The sequence below is a fragment of the Dermacentor silvarum genome, chromosome 1 (genome assembly GCF_013339745.2).
Source record: "Dermacentor silvarum isolate Dsil-2018 chromosome 1, BIME_Dsil_1.4, whole genome shotgun sequence".
In the NCBI taxonomy this organism is placed as follows: Eukaryota; Metazoa; Arthropoda; class Arachnida; order Ixodida; family Ixodidae; genus Dermacentor; species Dermacentor silvarum.
Window position 1 is genome coordinate 157,803,372 of NC_051154.1, and position 20,396 is coordinate 157,823,767.

Genomic DNA, 20,396 nt, shown 5'->3' on the forward strand with positions numbered 1-20,396 from the left:
ACTCGATAGGGTGTGCGTGTTGAACGCTGCCATGTTCAGTTTCCAGTGGCGGCCTGTCCTGTTCACTGGTTGTTACTTGGTAAAATTGCCTCAGCACACCAGTGCTACGGAGCGGCCTCTAAGAAAAGTGCTAATTTCCTCTTAAATATTGACTGTATAAATGTGATTTTTACCCCCCCCCCCCCCCCATAATTTATAACACACACCAGCAAGAACACGAAAATGAAGGGCCCTAAATATGTAGTATCCATAACCTGCATATACTTGTGCACCAAAGACACGATGACAATGAAGCAGCTTTGAGTCACTTGTCATGAACTGCAATTTCTTCATGTGCCACACTGCAACACATTTTTTGCAACCAGGAGCCAGAACCAAAACTTGATGACAAAAAAGTGCAAAGAATTTATTTTTCACGCAGCCAGGCATTTTGTGGTCGATATTGCGGCAACCAAAGTGCAGCCCATTGTCAAACACTATGTTTAGTTTTATCTCAGTCATTTTATGGTGTACCTAAGCATATAAAAAATGCAAAAGAGTCTACTGTTACACAAACCATAAGCAGCTTAAACTGCAACAACTAAAACAATGCAAAGATGCCACTTGCATTTACTTGATTCACAAACTAGGCTTTGTAACGACATGGATTCATCTTGCAGAATTAGCACGGCAAACACTGCTTAGCTGAAGCCTTCAGTCTATCTAGTTAAATGTTCCACTAAAGCAACGACAAAATCCTTGGTTCAACACCAATGACAAAATTATGCAACTGCTGTTGCATATCTTGTTGCATACACTAAAAGTGCCTTTGCTTCTGTTGGAGGATAAAAAAAATTCATAACTGATTAGGCGTTGTGCATCACCATGAATCGGCAGCCCTTCTTTCATTTACTACAGCACAATTTCATAATAAACAGCCGATACTGATGAATTACAGAAAGCAACCATCTGGTTATATGCTATCTGAACTTATTTTTGGTTGTTTCTGGTAATTCAGCATGACATGTAATGTAAAAGCTTTATTTATGGTTAAAAAGTCAAGCTCAATTGTAAATATTTCCACAAAATTAAAAACACAAAAGCTTGCACAAAATTAAAAACACAAGAGCTATAAGTTTCTTGCTACAGTGCAACCCTGCTTGCTACTTGTGATGCCATGTCACAAAACAGAAATGGAAAGGCAAACTTAGCATTTCCCCAGATTATAAGTAGTGTTAAAATGTGTTCCATCGTGATAAAAGATTAATCATAGTGACATAATCGTCCGAGAGCTATATAAGCAGCGCATCTCTTTGAATAAAGCAGTTCACCCCCCACTGCGTCGGTCTGCGTTTGCAACTGGTGATGAGGGTGGGATTATTAGTATAGCATCTTTTATCAGCATGAAACAAGATGAATGCATGTCATCACTTTTACAGTGCTCGAAATGCAAAACTGTGCAGTATGGAAAAATAAAAAGTACAAGAATTAATCCCACAGAGCAGTCCATTCACATATACGTACACATGTGGCTATCCTAACACATTGTTCACCAATTTGTACTCATAGATACTTCAGTATAGATAAAATGCAAGCACCACTTCATTCATTCGTGCACCATTTCATTCGTGCTAGTTAATTAAGTATGAGGCCAAACACCATTAAATGTCAACATTGAACTTCACAAACACAGAATTCACGCTTTTCAGTAGCTTTTCTTAATTGCACTGAATTTCTTGTTATAGAAAAGCTAATAAAACAAATTTAGTGACTTTCTGACTTTGCCATACATCAAAAACACAAACCGAGGCAAAAGGGCATTGGCAAGCAAACATTCACTGAGTATAAAACAGGCATCCAAAGTCAAAACATACTGAAACAAAACATGTCTTGCACCATGTTAACAACAAATTTGTATACAGAACAAGGGGACAATAAAACACTATCTCTGCCAGAAGCAAGATCTTAACATTCACAAAACCAAGCAAAAAACACCAGCTAAAAGTCAGTGAAAAACAGCAAGCTGGTCTTGCCATCACATTGAAAGATGGCACTAATTTCATGCTACACTAAAGATGTCTTTCTTCTTGGGTCATTGTGTTGCTTTACAGTAAATGCACGTCACTGCAGTAAATATTACCATAAGATACCACCGGCCTTGGCATAGGTCAGCGATATAATGCAGGCAGCAGAAGTACACCCCTGCTCTAGGCCCACTCATCGTCCATTCTCATATCCTGGGAAAAGTGCCTGCAGTGTTTTCTGCAGGGACCTGTTGACCAGAAGAGTGTAGGTGTTACCCAGTTCCTGGCGGCATGTTGGGCAGCTGAACACCTCAGCCTTGAAGGATCTCTGTAGACAGCTCTGCAAGGTTGTAAATACACACAGAAAACCCGCACCATAGTTAGAGTGAGAGCACAGTGTTTCCATGGCTAAAGAAAGCACCAATGTCAATCTTTGCAGCTTCAAAATCTAGCTATAAAAATATAAATATATTCATAATTCTTAAGACATCATAAAAGAGAACGTCTATGAGGTATATAACCTAAATGTAGCACAAAGGAAACCCCAAAAAGATGGCAACTTTCCTTTTCTTAAAACTTTCTTGACCTTATAGATTTTAGCACAACCCAAATGGTCTCATGGCATTACACATAAGCAAAGAATTGCACATTTAGATAATTGCACGAGATCACGGTGACAGCCACTTGATGCACAAGTCAGGCATCTTGGAACACTAACAATCTGATTATGAGGCACGCCATAGTGGGGGACTCGGGAAAATTTTGACCACCTGGGGTTCTTTAACGCGCACCTAAATTTAAGTACGCGGGTGTTTTCGCATTTCGCCCCCATCGAAATGCGGCCGCCGAGGCCGGGATTCGATCCAGCAACCTCGTGCTTAGCAGCCCAACACCATAGCCACTAAGCAACCACAGCGGGTGGAACACTAACAATGTTTTATTGTCATATTAAAACAGGCAAGTTTGATGACCTATGCAGCATGATTATGTGTTATTCTTTTTCTCAGGTGGTCGAAATTAATCCGGAGCCCTCCACTACGGCGTGCCTCATAATCAGAACTGGTTTTGGCACGTAAAACCCCAGAATCAATCAATTCTTTTTCTCACCACTCTTGGTGTGAACATGGTAGCCTAAGCAAGTAGCATGCCTTGAAGGCATCATGTACAGTCTAGTGTACTTACTCAATTTGAACATAAACCTTTCTTTCAGAATAAAGGAACTATACAAGTGACAGTATGCCAAGATTGAGAACAAAAATGAGGTTACACTAGCCACACCCTCTTTTCACTGGGGATCAAGCCTGCCTAGCATAGGGCCTTTCCTGAATGCTTCACTGCATGCAACCACTCTATCCTTTAGATGAACGCACCGTGCGATTGTATGGGAAAAGGCAAGGGTTTACTGCTTCTGTGGCTACCAGCACACACTCACCACTCTCCACAAACCTTATGTTGGCTAAATCGAAGTACTCCACTGATAGCTGTCTTCCACACAAATGCAACAAGCAATTATTATTCAGGCAGAAGCAACGCTGAACAATACGCTCTCAGGTTAGTGCAACCAAAAAAAAAAAAAAAGACGATTGACTCCAATTGGCTTTTCCCATAAGCATCAACTGGAACCAATAGGAGCCAATTAGAAAATCCTTACTTCCAACTGGTTACGATTGGGTCAGAGGAGAGACTAAGTGGAGTTGCCAATGGGAATGAACTGGACCCAATTAGAACCAATTGTAAAATCCCTAGTTCCAACTGGTTACGATTGAGTCAGTGAAACCAATTGAGTCCAATTGGACTTGCAAATTGGAATCAACTAGGCCCATTTGGGAAATCATTACTTCCAATTGGTTACGGTTGAGTCAGGGATGCAACCAATTGAGTCCGATTTCACTTGTCAGTTTGAACCAGCTAGCCCACCTTACATTCCCAAATGAGCCTAATTGGACTACCAATAGGAATAAACTAGAATGTAACCAACTGGGAAATCATGCTTCCAGTCTATGAACTCATTCAAAGAAACGAATGAGTTACAGCTATGTATGCATGCAGTACTAAGGCTATAGCAAACCTGTTTCTGACAGCTGGAATCCTATTTAGGTTTGCTTTGTGGGGTAGATATGTATGTGTATTGGTATTACTCAGTCATTCCAACCAATTGGTACCCATTGGGTACAATTGGTCACTCCAACGAAAACCAATTGGTCACGTTCCAGTTGGTCCAATTATGTACTAATTTACAAATGGAAATTTTTCAATTGGTACCAATTTGAGATGTCCCAATTGGAGTCAATTGTGTTTTTTTTTTTTTTTTTTTGACAGGGAAGTCAACAATTCCACAGACTCTAAGCACTTGTAAGCAAACTCTGCCTGCAACCGGCTGGAACTTCATAGACTTGCACCAAAGCCGATTTCAATATCCCACAATGTCAACAGCAGGAGTAGGATCGAGTGTCAATTATGAGAGCTGTCCCATAAGACCTAGGCCTAACACAAAAAATGTTTACACACAGAGTCCAGAACTTTTTCTATGGTAGACGTGCTTTTCAAGAGTTGCTCCACAAAAACTCGCCCATGCGCAGTGCACACATTGCCACCAAACCAAAAAGGAGATTTTGAAAGCATGTGTAGTGATTGAGTTGTCCCTGAAAGGGTTAACTCAGGCCAGTATCCATCAGGACATAGTCGAGGTGTTACGAGAGATTGCTACCTCCTAAGCACAGTAAAGAAGACGCTGTCAGTCAGCGTGCAATAAAACATTACCCATGCGCGAGACCATGCGATGCGAGATCACCGGCTGAACAACTGAACAATCGTGAAGCTGACAACAGTATTGAAAATCACAGTACAGTGCAGCCTTGCAAAAAAATTTATATGCACAAGGTTTCTGCAAGCTGGGTCCCAAGATTGCTCACTAACGAGTTGCAAAAGCACATGTGGTGCACAACGTCCAGAGGCAACCAGAAGCTAGCTGTTCAGGGTAGATTCTGTAAACTTCAATGCACTGGATCCCAGACAACACAAAAAATCCCGTGGATGTCCCGGAAAGATCTGAACGTCATAGATTTTTATGGGACGTACTGAGGACGTCCACAGCACCATGCCCACGATGAATTTCAAACACATCTACTGCTGCACTTATTGCGAACCTAACATGACATATATCTGAGCAACATCCTCAGCAGGATATTTCTCGGGACGTTGCTCCCAGGTGTGATTATTTGGGAGCTTCATGCTTGTCCGAACGAAATTGAGTATAACAAGAAACGAAATACAAATCTCACACTGCAAACATTATTTTTTTTAATAATAATATTAATCATAATTGTTTGTAGAGCATATTATTATTATGTTATTGGCCATGGTGTCCAAAGCGCGCCTTCAACCCGCGGTTCTCTTGAACAAAAGCAGATCTCAAAGGCTATGCTATTGTAAGTGCATAGGTGGTGCTGCACCTGAGGTCATTCATTTGGTACCACACTGCTTTTTAATCATGGCAAAAAACACGCAAAATTTCTGAAAATTCAGAGCACGTGAAACTCGTATCAAATATGAGTTTCACTCGACTCATAACTTCAAAACAAGTATCAAAACGGAGCCCTACAATATGGGTTCTCATATCCAAGCTGCGTCATGCATATATATTAACCCAATTTGTAAATAATGAATTGCCCTCTAATTACAGTGTCAAACAGTAGCGCCTTGGAATGCGTCCTCACATCATCCTGAAATGCTTTTCCAATTATGTACGTGGTATTTTCTCAGCAGTATCTACTTGGGACGGACAAATGAACCTGATCAGGAGCCTTTTAGGATTAGTGCAGGACATCGTTAGGATGTACGAATGTCCTGATGCCGACATCCCACAGACTTACTGAGGATGCCTTTGCGTTATCTAGGATGTGACCGTTGATGAAACGTAGGTGTGCCACTTTTGTCCTGAAAGTTGCAGTCAAAGCAATGGAAACAACCTTCTTCTCCAGTGCCAAAGAAGCCCGCATTGTTCCATCAGCAGAAAAATTGCTGTCTGCTGTCTCCTGGGATTCTGAGAGCCTGTTGCTTATGCATTTTCTGCAGTAGGGGCGGACCATCACTGGAGAATACCATGCTGGCCCCGATTCATCCCCTGCGGGACACCATCAAGGCTAAACAACTCGACATACTTCAAGAAGGAATCATTCTCCATCAAGACAACGCTCCTTCGCACTGCGCAGTTGTGGTAACGACTGCCATCCATTCCAGTGGATTTTCTGCGCTTCAACAGCAGCCGTACTTGCCGGATGTTGTGCAGTCAGACTTTCATGTTTTCCACAAGATGAAGGTGGAACTCCCTGGGGTCCAGTTGGTTGATTCATTAATTTATGGTGTTTAACATCCCTAGGCAACACTGGTGCTATGAGAGATGCCATAGTTGAGGGCTCCAGAATAATTTTGACCGTCAGCCGTTTTTTAACGTGCGCTTATATCTAAGTACATGAGCGTTCTTGCATTTCACCCCCATCAAACTTGCAACCTCGTGCTCAGCTGCAGAATGCCATAGCCACTGCATAACAGTGGCGGCTCTCTCTAGGGTTCACTTTTCCGGTGTCAATGACATCATTTAAGCCATGACTTCCTTTTTAGAGGGCCAAACTTCACAATTTTCCTCTGAGGGGCCACGTGTATGGACGATCTAGGGAAATATGTTAAAAAGTAACACTTGATTAGTTACACGAGCCACTTCTGGTTGAGGCCGAAAACTGCTTGGACAACCCTCGAACAGCAGCAGACAAATATATATTTTCACCATCACAGCATGGATGCAGCAAAGATAATGGAAGAAGACATTGAAAGGTAGTCCAGAAGACATGAACAAACCTTGCAGGCTGTACTTTGGCAATGAGGAGTTCCAGGAGCCATAGACCTTGTGGATAACCAAGTTGTGCGTGTACAGTTTATGACCATGTGTGGTTCAAGGATGAGCTGAATGCTGTACCGCAGGATAAAATTTTTCTTACATTTCACTGCATTTTAAGGTAGGGCTGCTTCTACATACACAGTGGTGCTACTGCGGACTTCTGATTTGGAGCAATTTTTTGAGCATCAGAAATTTCATTTTGGAGCACTTTGGAGCAGGCAATTTGGCATTTCGGAACAGCTGATTTTTCACCATCCTGAAGTATTTTGAAAAAGCCAGTTGCAATTTACATTCAAGAACCTGAATAATTCATACGTTCTTACGAGAACCTTGGTAAACATTTCCATCCATTGCAGATGTTATGGAGAAAAGATGCTCTTCTGTGCATACGACAAACACACACACAAATTGATATCGTTTCATATATTGCTAGTTTTCCTAGAAACAGAAACAGAAATCTAGAAACAGAAATGGACACGTGTCATTGGCGGCGTGCAGTTATTATAATCACATGTCATGCTGCGCTTCAAACAAGCTACAGTAGAATCCCGCTGTTACGTTCCCTGATGCTGCGTTTTCCCGGCGCTCAGTTTGCGTGGAAGCAATAGACACCAGTAGGAAGGTCACTTCGTGCGTTGCTGCTGCGGCTCATCCTCACGCCAGCGTTTGACAGCGCGTGTCTGTGCTCATCGAGTGTGATATGTTCATGTCTGCCTGTGCGCGCTGATACCATGCTTGTTAATATAGTAAATAAGCGAATCTTTACAAGTTTATACGGACAATGAAACTACCATACTATGTACTTACTTTGTACAGCTGCCTACTAATTTGCAATCGCAATCGATGCTTCGGCTTTCGGGCGAAACTACTACTTTTTTTTCACACGTAAGAATTAAAATAATATTGTGTGCAGTTCAACACTACTCTCATTTGTCAATTTTTCCTGTTTCTTGGCTCGTGCGTTTCCCGGCTCTTCCGGATTTTTTTTTTTAATGGTCTTATGAAAAACGTATCAGCGGGGTTCTACTGCACTAGCTACATTTCCAGAGTAGATAACGTCCGCCGATGAATCGCCAATTGACCTTGAAGCCATGAGCCTCAGCAGAAACCACACTTTGCCGTCGAGCCGCCTTGCAAGGTTGGCGCTGTGGCTTAATCGGGGCGCACGTGCTAGTGCTGTTTGTTCCCTGTTCGCAACTAAGGTTGCAACTAAGGCTTGCCCTATCAACACGTTGCACGTTTTAATTTCCCGGTGGTGCAATTGTCGGCGATAGATGCGGTCAAATCCGAGACTGTTTGGTGCAGTTAGGCGCAATTTTCATCGATTGTATCAGGTTGGCGCGGTAAATCCCATTTGGCGCACTTTGGCGCAAGAGTGGAATCACTGCATACAGTATATTATGTGAGGTCTTTGTCTGGCCATGCTGAGATGGAAAGAGGCCAAAAGTATATGTGCGTATGATGATTTATTGACCAGGTTGAACCACGGCTGCTCGATGAAACGCACAAGGTGCGGCCTGCCACGTCGCCCAAAACCGGTGTGAGGCACCTAGTTCTCCGCGATACTCCTGAGGGACCGGCCCGTGCGGGCGTGAGCGTTCCTTTGGCTGTGTAAGCATGCTTCGCACAGCAGCCGCGCTTTGAGTTTACATTTTATTGAGGCTAGAGGTGGGCTCATGACACAGGTTTGGATAACTATTTTCTGCTAGATTTCTTTAGCTTCACCTTTCTAGAAAAATTGGGTAAGTAAGTTCATAACGGATCGTACATTCAGTCACATTGCCGATGTGTAGCATATTTATGCAAGGACGATGCAGTGCAAAAACGTTATTTATCGTGAATACAGCAATTGCAATGGTGAAAAAAGAAAAAACATTGAGGGAGGCTGTGTCAACTTTTACTTTCTTTATTTGCACGATGTGAAGCCACGAAAAAGCGCCTTGTTCAACAGCTTTAAAATCGTACAACGTTCCGTGACAAAGCTTGCAGGCGAGCTTTAACCGCTCCACAGTTGCATTCAGGTCCCCGGCCCTGTTCACCAGTAGCGACCTTCTGTGCTTCAATGCATAAAATGACGTTTTTTAAAGAAAGTAATTGGAACGCCAATAAATTTCTCATCAACGTTCGGGATTGAATATCTCGAAACTGGTGTCATCCTGAGAATTCGTTCCAAATGAATCCGCCTTGCAAACTCCACGGCTACAATTTCTAAATTGCAATATGGGCCGCAAGGTAATTTGTTAACTTAATTAGTTAATTTTTTTTAATTAGTCGATTATGCATTTCAAACTGCAACGGCAATAAATTTCTCATCAACGTTCGGGAATTAATATCTCAAAACTGGTGTCATCCTGAGAATTCGTTCCAAATGGATCCGCCTTGCGAACTCCACGGCTACAATTTGTAAATTGCAATATGGGCCATAAGGTAATTCGTTAACTTAATTAGTTAATTTTTGTTAATTAGTTGATTATGCATTTCAATTTTTTGTGCAAGTAATGTCCGCCTCTTCGAGTAGACCAGCTCATGAAATAGGAATGTGCTATCTGCCACAGGCAACCTTTAATAATTTTTGAAAGTATTCGCTGGAACACCCTGTATGTAGTTGCTTAGAAACATCTTACACAGTTCCTCGGTGTGGCCGTCGGTGAAGTGAAGCAAACACACCAATTAAAAACCTGTCGCTCGGCTCCCAAATGCTTCCTTTGCCACTTGGCTCCGGTCGCGAAATGTTTTGCAGCCATGCTTTACGGCGTTCTACATCGCACGGCAACTCATGGTGCCAAATTAATGGATCTTTTCTTGCATTAGTAGCGCACAGCGGCACGCAACAGTTGCGTGGCACAGTACCACATGCAACACAAGGACCTCGACACTTTTATACTACGACGTGTGCGGACAAAAGGCGGGCAAGCGAGACGCAATATGGGCCATAAGGTAATTCGTTAACTTAATTAGTTAATTTTTGTTAATTAGTTGATTATGCATTTCAATTTTTTGTGCAAGTAATGTCCGCCTCTTCGAGTAGACCAGCTCATGAAATAGGAATGTGCTATCTGCCACAGGCAACCTTTAATAATTTTTGAAAGTATTCGCTGGAACACCCTGTATGTAGTTGCTTAGAAACATCTTACACAGTTCCTCGGTGTGGCCGTCGGTGAAGTGAAGCAAACACACCAATTAAAAACCTGTCGCTCGGCTCCCAAATGCTTCCTTTGCCACTTGGCTCCGGTCGCGAAATGTTTTGCAGCCATGCTTTACGGCGTTCTACATCGCACGGCAACTCATGGTGCCAAATTAATGGATCTTTTCTTGCATTAGTAGCGCACAGCGGCACGCAACAGTTGCGTGGCACAGTACCACATGCAACACAAGGACCTCGACACTTTTATACTACGACGTGTGCGGACAAAAGGCGGGCAAGCGAGACGCAAAATCTCTCCTGCGGCGCCTTCCCAGAGGGAGAGCAGACACGTAGCAGTGGCACCCCTTCTAAAAAAGCGGCGGTAAATGTGAACTTTCGTTTCACTGCTCCGCCCATACTTCGCCACGCGACATGGCAGGCCACACCTCGTGCGTTTCGAGCGGCCGTGGTTTAACATCACAAAACACCACAGAGGCTATGCGGGATGCAACAGTGGAGGACTTTGGGTTTACCCGGAGCCCTCCACTATGTGGCCTCAGGACATCAAGTCACTGCACTGCGTAGTGTGTGTACCTGTGTCACTGAAACAAAGGATAAGTACAGTAGATTAAAGATGGTGATGCATCCACTGAGTGAATGTGATGCAAATACGGAGGAATATGATCATGCGGAGGAATTACGTGATCATTAACAGACATGTCTGAGAAAAGGGGCAAATTATTTAAATGCTATCCAATTATTCAAATGTCCAATTTTAGATATCCTACCGCAAACCTCCCAAAAATATCGCAGATGGACATATTTCAGATATCCTACCATGGATGTCCCAAGATATCACACATGGACCTTTTTTGGCATACACATGAACATTTGTGAAGCGGTTTATTTTACATTCAAAAGTTGACGGTGCATCAGCTGCTCATTGTTATATTCAATATATTGCCAAGATTGATAACTAGTCCTGTTCATTGCTCCTCTGTCTTAAGAAGTATCTCAATAAAATTATTTCTTTTTGTTGCCAATGCTAAATAATACCGAGCTACTGCTCTGCTGAAAAATCCCCTTATGCCAACATGAACACATCTCACAAACATAACAAAGAGTTTTGAGAAAACGTTTGCAGTGACCAGAAAACAGAGCCAGCCAGTGTAGACATCCATAAAGAGACTGATGCCTACCTGGCACAGGTTGTGGTTGCAGGGTGTTGTCACAGGATGGCAGACCAGTTCTTGGCAGCACACACATGTAAACACTGTCTGAACACGATCCAGGAAAGCTACTCGGCCCATTGATGTCACAGCCAAGCATTCACTCCAGAGCCGCTTGTTACATTTATCTGCTTCTATTGTCTTGCGCACTGATGCTTCCAGTGCCCAGGAACTTCTATGCTGGCCACTGCTGGCTTGTCGCTTCTTTGGAGTAGTAGCTGCATCTTCACCAGAGCTTGCTGCAAGTTCCAAGATATTTCCGATGGACATACAATCTACACATTTTCTCGAAGCAAAATTCATGAAGTGTAACAATATGTTTTGACAGCCTATATAATGCATCCCTAACTGTTCCTTCAGATTAGTTTTAACAGCTAAAATGCAGTGCATTCCATCGGCTAATGCTGCAGTACAGAAGCAGTATTCTTGAATGATCTCTTATATGAAATTTCGCGTGACTCAGCATCTAGACATGTCAGCATCCAGGCACTGTGCGGGAACAGTGTTGGTCATAAACGCCAATGCATTCAGTGCCAAGTCACAAGAAATCTCTTGAAAGTGATAGTATCCTCATAAGTGATCATTTGAGAACTCCACCCCAGTAATTAAGGATCACAGCAAACTGGTAGCAGCAGCAACAAATATTATTTGGCCCAGCCAGCAGTGCATTACATATGAAGCACCAAACATAAAGGACTACTACATTGTGTACAATATTGACATGTAGTTGCTACATAACATTCTTCCTTTATTCATTTGAAGTTAGAAACATTTCTTGACCAGCTCACCACCAAGAAATGTCTCTACAGTGGTGGGTGCCTAGAACAGTTATTACTGTGCTATGGTACGATTTCAGTCGATGTCAAGATTATGCCAGAGCTAATGATGAACTTAGTGTGCGAAGCCACCATTGACTTATGGTTGCGACATTCGAACATGCATCACACCTTCTCCACAAGGTCCACAGGGAGGCCACTATTTGAGAGTAAAGCTCTCCTAGCACCAAGATAGTGGATGGTGGGGGAAGGCTTTGCTGCAGTGGCCACTTGGAAGCCCGTAGACAACTCTAAGAGGCTCCCCTGAAATCTGAAGAATGCATGCAGCCTCCATGCAGTAGCAGGTGCAATGTGTACTGTCTGCAGCACCATCCATTGGCAAGCAGAACTTGCAAGACACGTGTAGTTTGCTAGCAATCCACAAGGTGCTCTTTAGTGAGCTCCTAGTCATGATGCATTTTTGTGCACTTATGCACGTACCCACTAATCTCACAGAAAGCATGTGCAGCACGAAACAAACACTGGCGGAAGAAAGAAAAGAGTATATTGCCACCTGTAGGTAGTGGGTCGAGGGCAAGAGTGGGTCGAGCCCAGGAGAACAAAGACCGCGCGCTCCTTCCCTGCTCAAGCCAGCCTCAACGGTCGCGTTTTGCAAGAGCCAGCTGCTCTACGGGTTATTAAACCTTCACGACTACTTCTCGAGGCTCGTGAAAAACTGGTGGAGGTGCAGGGTAAGCGTCCTCACGGATGTTGCAGACCCCTCCAAGGATCCGCGCTATGAATTCAGTGCCTGTCGACACTCCCGTGCATCGGGCCAGCCGCAGGATCAGGGGACTGTCCCCAGAAGTCATCGACGCTACAGTTCCCACCACATCAACCGGTATGACCAGCGCTTCCCTTCAAACCACCCCAACCGGTACGGGAAGCACGATGTCGAACCGGTACACACTTGAGAGCCCATGGATCCCAAAGACTTTCACGGCACAGAGTTCGAAGACTGGATGGTCGACTTCGAGCGCATGGCCTCCATAAACGAATGGAATGACATGGAAAAACTCAGACACGTCTACTTCTACCTGGAGGATGGTGCGCGTACGTGGTTTCAGAACCGCGAGGAGCAACTGACGTCGTGGCGCGAGTTTTGTCGTCAGCTTTTGGAGACATACACCAGTGCTCATCGCCACGAACGAGCAGAACGTGCGATTCAGGCCCGTGTCCAGTTGCGTCGAAGACATGACGCGCCTCTTCCGACGAGCGGATCCAAGAATGACGGAGGAGAAGAAGCGGGGTCAAGGAGCAACTCTTCGCTGGCCAAGTACGGAGCCCTCCGAAGACGGTCACAGAGTTCTTGTCCGAGGCCGTGACCATGGAAAAGGTGCTTCTGCATTGCTCGAACCTCTAAGAGCGGCAAGCGAACAGCATGTCTGCTGCTGACATTTTCACGGCCATAGGAAGCAACGGTGACTGTCTGCGAGAACTCATCCGCTCTGTAGTGCGTGAAGAGTTGCAAAAGGCCGCCGTAACACCGCACCCTACGGTAAGCTCCATAGCGAGCATTATCAAGGACGAAGTGCACCAGGCGCTCCGTGACACCTTGCCTCCTGCTAACGCTGCGGCAGTACCTCCTGAATATCCCCGTGCAACCTACGCGGAAGCCCTGAAGCGCCCTGCTCCCTCTCCGCCGCTGTTCGTTTGTGCTCCTCCTACGGTGTCGGTTCAGTCGGCGCAGCTGATATCGTACTACGACGCTGGGTATACACCGCCGCCGGTTGTTCATGCCGCTCCATTTGTCCATCGTTCGGAGCAAGCGGTTCACTGACAGACGCCCGCCCCCTCGGAAGTTGGATGTTTGGCGCACACCCGATCATCGGCCTCTGTGCTTCCACTGCGGTGAAGCTGACCACTTGTACCGCCAGTGCCCATACCGGCACCTTGGGATTCGCGGCTTTTCCGCATACTCGCCGCCGCCCCGATACGGCCAGCGACCCTGGGAGATTCAGGACTACCTCTCTCAGCAGTGCTTGCCACTGCCTGCCACGCGGCAGTCGCGATCGCTGTCTCCGAGACGATTTTCACCTCCGCCCCAGCGCTATTCTCCCGAGCGGTCAACCAGTCACCGCTGGGAAAACTAACTGATCGATCTTTGGGGGCGAGGTCGCTGACGGTCGAAGCGCTGAAGACCTCCAACGGACGACCAGCTTTCGCTCGATATGCCAGTGACTATTGATGGTTATGCCGTTAGTGCTTTAGTAGACACCGGCACAGACTACACGATACTAAGCAGGAAAATAGCAACGCAGCTGAAGAAAGTGATCCTGCCCTGGCATAATTCGCAGATCCGGACGGCTGGCGGCCACGTCGTTACTCCACTGGGCGCCTGCATGACTAGAGTTGAGATTCAAGGATCTACATTCGTAGCGAGCTGCCTTGTCTTACGCGAATGCTCCCGCAACATTATTCTTGGGGTTGAGTTCCTGCAGGAGTACGGCACGATTATCGATCTGCAAGAGCATCGTATCACTTTCTCTGCCGAACGAGCAATCGACGTGCAAGACGGCCAATGGCACGACGACGTACTTCGTGTTTCTGCAGACAGTGTAACGCTTCCTCCACAAGCCAGTGTCCTCGTCGACGTCACATGCTATGGCTTACACGATGGCAAAGCGGTGGCCGAAAGTAACTTGGAACAACTACTGAAGCAAGGTGTTTGTGTGGCTCGAAGTGTTATACAGATTCGTGCTGGTCATTCGCAATTGCTTGTTACCAACTTTAGCTACGAGCACAGACACCAGTTCTGCGGCACTTCGTTAGCGTTTGCAGACGCAGTAGCAAACGTTAACAACTGTTTCACATCAGAAGTAGTGGAGACAGCAGACGCGTTTCTGAGCCATCTCGACATCAATTCTGAACTGTCCACCGATAGCCAGACAGCACTGCGCAAGCTCTTGCTTGAATTCAGGATCTGCTTCGCACATTCTTCTAAGGTACGCCAGACTTTCATCACGTACGAAGACGCACGCCCGATACACCAGCAGCCTTACTGCGTGTCGGCAAAAGAACGCGAAGCCATACGTACGCAAGTCCGGGAGATGCTTGACGATAGCATCATCGAACCTTCCAACAGCCCGTGGTCGTCTCCGGTCGTTCTTGTCAAAAAGAAAGACGGAACACTACGCTTCTGTGTCGACTACCACAAGCTCAACAATGTGACTAAAAAGGACGTGTACCCGCTGCCGCGTATCGACGACTCGTTGGATAGACTACGGCGTGCCCACTATTTTTCTTCTCTTGATTTAAAAAGCGGGTACTGGCAAATCGAGGTAGACGAACGCGACCGCGAGAAAACAGCCTTTGTGACTCCAGATGGGCTCTATGAATTTCGAGTGCTTCCTTTTGGCTTGTGTTCAGCCCCGGCTACATTCCAGCGAATGATGGACACTGTCCTTACTGGACTGAAGTGGCAGGCCTGTCTTGTGTACATGGATGATGTGGTCATCTTCTCTGAAACGTTCGAGCAGCATCTTCACCGCCTACGGAGTGTGCTAGAAGCCATCTGATCGGCAGATCTCACACTTAAGCCCGAAAAGTGCCACTTTGGTTATGAAGAGCTCAAGTTCCTCGGGCATGTAGTAAGTGCCAAAGGGGTCCGACCCGATCCAGACAAGCTTGCCGCTGTGGCCGTGTTTCCAGCTCCTGCCGATAAGGCCGTCCGGCGCTTCCTGGGTTTATGCGCCTACTATCGCCGGTTTATTAAAGGCTTCTCGAAGATAGCGGAACCCCTGACTCGCCTTACAAGGGACGATACGCCATTTATGTGGAATAATGAGCAACAGGCAGCTTTTGCTTAATTACGACAGCGCCTGCAGTCAGCACCCGTTCTTGCACATTTTGACGATGATGCTGATACTGAGGTGCCTACCGACGCCAGTAGCATTGGCCTTGGCGCAGTGCTCGTCCAGCTTCAAGATGGAGTGGAAAGAGTTATAGCGTATGCCAACCGCTCCCTGTCCCGTGCCGAGGCGAATTATTAGACTACGGAGAAAGAGTGCCTCGCAGTCGTGTGGGCGATCATCAAGTTTCGCCCCTATCTCTATGGTCGTCCCTTCAAAGTAGTGACAGACCACCATGTCCTCTGTTGGTTGGCAAGCATGCGCGACCCTTCAGGACGACTGGCACGGTGGAGCTTGCGGCTACAGGAATTTGACATCACCATCGTTTAAGTCTAACCGTAAGCATGAAGATGCTGACACGCTGTCCCGCATACCCATTGATCCTGCCAGTCAGGAAACAGAGGATATCCTGATGACGGCTTCCTGGGTGCCATTAGTTCGTCGGACTTGAGCAGACGGCAGCGTGACGACACTGAGATTCGACCGATCATCGATCATTTAGAGGGCCACAACACAACCATACCACGCCATCTGTCTCGCTTGCTGACGTCCTTCTGTCTGCGAGACAACATGCTGTATAAGAAGAATGCTTGTTCGACCAGCCGTGCTTACCTCCTGGTGGTTCCAAGGGACACGCGCGACGACGTCCTCTTCGCTTGCAATGGCGAACCGACATCTGGTCATTTAGGCTTTTCACGAACAAGAGTAAGCGAAATGTACTATTGGCCCGGGCTTTCGGCAAGCGTCAAACAGTACGTTAAAGGCTGTCGTGAATGCCAGCGCCGCAAGACACCATCCGTTAAACCGGCTGGCTTACTTCAGCCAATTGAAGCACCTCATACGCCTTTCGACCAAGTCGGCATGGACATTCTCGGACCGTTTCCTCTGTGTGCCGACGGCAACAAATGGGTGATCGTCGCAACTGATTATTTAACACGCTATGCTGAAACGCAGGCGATCCCACGAGCCACGGCCTCAGAGGTAGCGCAATTCTTCATGCGCCACATCGTCTTGCGTCAAGGTGCTCCCTCCACTGTAATAACAGACAGAGGGACAGCATTCACTGTGCAGCTTATGGACAAAGTTTTTGAATTAAGCAACACCAGGCATCGCAAGGCGACCGCGTACCATCCGCAGACCAACGGACTTACCGAGCGACTGAATAAGACGGTCACAGACATGCTCGCAATGTACATCAGCGTCCAACACAAAACATGGGATCGGATCTTGCCTTACGTGACCTTCGCATATAACACCGCCGTGCAAGAGACGACGCGCTTCACGCCCTTTCCCCTTCTCTACGGTCGCGAAGTCCAGACGATGCTGGACGCTATGCTGCCGTGTCAAGACGCTGACCACTTGACAACTGACGCCGAGGAATTTTCAGAGCGTGCTGAGGAAGCTCGGCAGCTCGGCAGCTCGCGCGGCTGCATATCGGCCAGCAGCAGCAGGCAGACGCACGACGCTACAACATCCGCCACAGGGACATGTCCTACAACCAAGGGGACCAAGTTTGGGTGTGGACCCCCGTTCGCCGTCGTGGCCTCTGTGACAAGCTGCTGAGCCGGTATTTCAGTCCGTATGAAGTGCTCCAGCGCGTCAGTGACGTAAACTACGAATTGTTCCGGACACGACATCGCAGACACGGAGTAGGACACAAAGACAACCGAGCTCAGACGTAGTTCATGTTGTGTGCATGAAGCCGTACATTGCGCGTCCGTAACTTTTTTTTTTCTCTCATTCCCTTCTTTGTTTCTACTTTTCATTTACTGTGTCGGCGTGACGTTTACTTTTTTTGTGTGTACTTTCGCTTTGCCTGCCTTCTTGTTTGTCTTCTACGCCTATTTTTTTTTAGCATCGAGGCGATGCTTTTGTTTGGAAGGGGGGATATTGCCACCTGTAGGTAGTGGGTCGAGGGCAAGAGTGGGTCGAGCCCATGAGAACAAAAAAGACCGCACATCCCTTCCCTGCTTGAGCCAGCTGCTCTACGAACCCGGTTATTAAACCTTCATGAGGCTCGTGACAATATATCACAATGCATGTGCACAAATGTTTTAGGTACTGCACCTTGATCAACACTGTGATATGGTGCATGAGATGACCCCGAAAGTAAACAATCTGTGTTTGTCAGCACCCCATACAAGTATTAACTGTTTGCTTGCACAAAGCCATGATGCAGTGGTTGGAATTCTAGGCTTGAAAATGCATGACCCTTGTTCAATTCCAGGTATACCTGGGGCGCGATCTTGTACGCGTTCCAAAATGGAACGGAGGCGTTCCGTTCCATCGAGCCGCACACGATTGGTCAATTTCAACCGCGACGTTCAAATTGACCAATCGTGTGCGGCTCGATGGAACGGAACGCCTCCGTTCCATTTTGGATCGCGTACAAGATCGCGCCCCTTTTTGGATATATTTTCCTGTGCAAAGCAGTAATAGCCTAACTACCCAAGTTTGAACGTCATGGCGTAGTGTAATGCTCAAAGCGCACATTTTAAACCGCTTTTATGGGTAGGCAGGCCAAGAGAGGCATAGAAAGAGCTATAGAACTGATGATATCTGCAAAATTTGAAGGTAGCCTAAGAATTAGCACAATCAGAATTCCTAATATTTGCCAATTCATGGTCAAGTGAGGCATGGTTCTCCTGCATTTTGCAGAAAAAATCAGCACAGCACAGCAGTTATTCCCAGCATTTCTCTCACAAAGACATATCACTATTTTAGACGCCAGTCAATAAAGCTATAGTGTTATCATTCTGGCATCTTCATTAGTGTTGTACTGTCATCTTACTATCATCACTGTCATGTCACCGCTGCCACTGCTACTGTTGTCACCATCATAACACTGCTTTACACAGCAAATTACGATGCCAAAGTATCCATTTCCTTTTCTTTTGTTTTTACCTCTAACATTACATTGTACAGTGCCTGAACCAAAGCGTGGCAACTAAACAAATGAAAAAGATCAGCCCATTTCCAAGCTTTTAACTGCTGCTGGCAGCAAAAAGAAAGAAAAATTCTTATTTGTGCCAATGCAGGCTAACATTTCAAGGATTACTTCACGTACAGTACAAGTAATATTGCCAGAACATAAACAGCATGAAAGCAAGAAAAAATTGCTTCTTAACCATTGTGATAAGTCAACACAACAAGTACACAAGCTGGGGCAACTGTTGGACCTAAATAAAAGGAGAACATGTGACCCAGAAAGTAAGTACGCAACATGCCCCCACTGTAGTATGTCACGGATGCCATAAATGCATGCATTCAATATGGTCGCAAAGCATTCAGTCGCAAAATGTCACAAAGTTGCAGTGAGCCAACTTTCCTAAATTTGTGATGAATTTGCTGATATGCTTGCCGTAAGCCGGTTTCTCGAATTAAATTTGAAACTCGCCACAACTTTCAAGGTCTTTGGTACATACTGCTTAGTATGTACATTTAAGATAATCGCCCCGCTTCCTTAGTACTTACAAGCTCTGTACTAAAGAGTATACCGTATTTACTCTAATCTAACGCACACTTTTTTTCCAACAAAACTGGTCTAAAAATTGCTGCGCGTTAGAATCGAGTACGACCCTAAATTTGCGCTACCATATCGCCATTGGCATTTCAATATGGCCACCTCCTACGCACTTCGAGTACAGTGAACTAGTACTTCGAGCCTAGCTCCCGTAGCTTCGGCCACTTGCTGTACAGTCGAATCCCCCTACAACGAATGCCGCTACAACGAAATTTCCGCCACAACGAAGATTTTCGGATTCCGCGTCAGCTGCCCATAGAAAGTAATACAAAAAAAGTCCCTTCATAACGAAGGCGTTTTATTCGGTATTTCCGCTTCAACGAACTTTTCGAGAACGAAACTGTGACTGAATTGAAATTGAAACTGCCGAGTAGTCAAATTAGAAGGCCCTTCCAAAGCTGTGACGATCGTATGTCCGCTTGAACGAGGTTTTCGCGAACGAAATCAAATTCAAAGTTCCGGTTTAAGCCACTGCAATCCATAGCCACGCGTGATCACCACGCGCCTGCGCGACACTGCAGGGGATCACCACAATCGCTGCCGTTTTCTGTGGTGTGTGTCCGGGTGAAATGGCTACGCTAACGAAGAAGCGTAAACTTCTCTCTCTCGAGGAGAAGGCACATACGATCGCCGAGGCAGAAAGCAAAAGGAAAAATCTCGCAGTTTCGCCCGCAAGGCGAAGCATCGGTTGCGATAGCAAGTTAGTAGACAGCTATACGAACTAAAGATAGTAGTTTTCTTGTAAACATTCGCTAACTAGATTACCGGGCACGGTGTCACACGCACACAGATAACCATGAACAGATCTCGCTCGATGACCGCGGAAACTCCGTGTCAACACGCTGGAGTGAGACGCGGCAATAACAGCGACCTCCGTGCCATCACTCGCTTCACTAAACGTCGAAAGCACAGCGCACACGACTCGACCGGCACTAGTTGCACTTTGCCCCCATCGCA

The 20,396-nt window shown here is 46.0% G+C and overlaps 1 protein-coding gene across 1 annotated transcript in view; it reads right to left on the minus strand.

Moving 5' to 3' along the window:
* Positions 1 to 229: 229 nt before the first annotated feature.
* The window catches only part of LOC119436279 (E3 ubiquitin-protein ligase UHRF1), a 93,693-nt gene continuing 73,526 nt past the window's right edge, over positions 230 to 20,396 (minus strand). The window contains exons 14-15 of the mRNA XM_037703079.2: positions 11,221 to 11,489; positions 230 to 2,343 (exon numbers count right to left, since the gene is read on the minus strand). Of these exons, the coding sequence (XP_037559007.1) occupies positions 2,197 to 2,343; positions 11,221 to 11,489 (416 nt within the window). The 3' untranslated portion in view covers positions 230 to 2,196. The remainder of the gene's footprint in view (positions 2,344 to 11,220; positions 11,490 to 20,396) is intronic.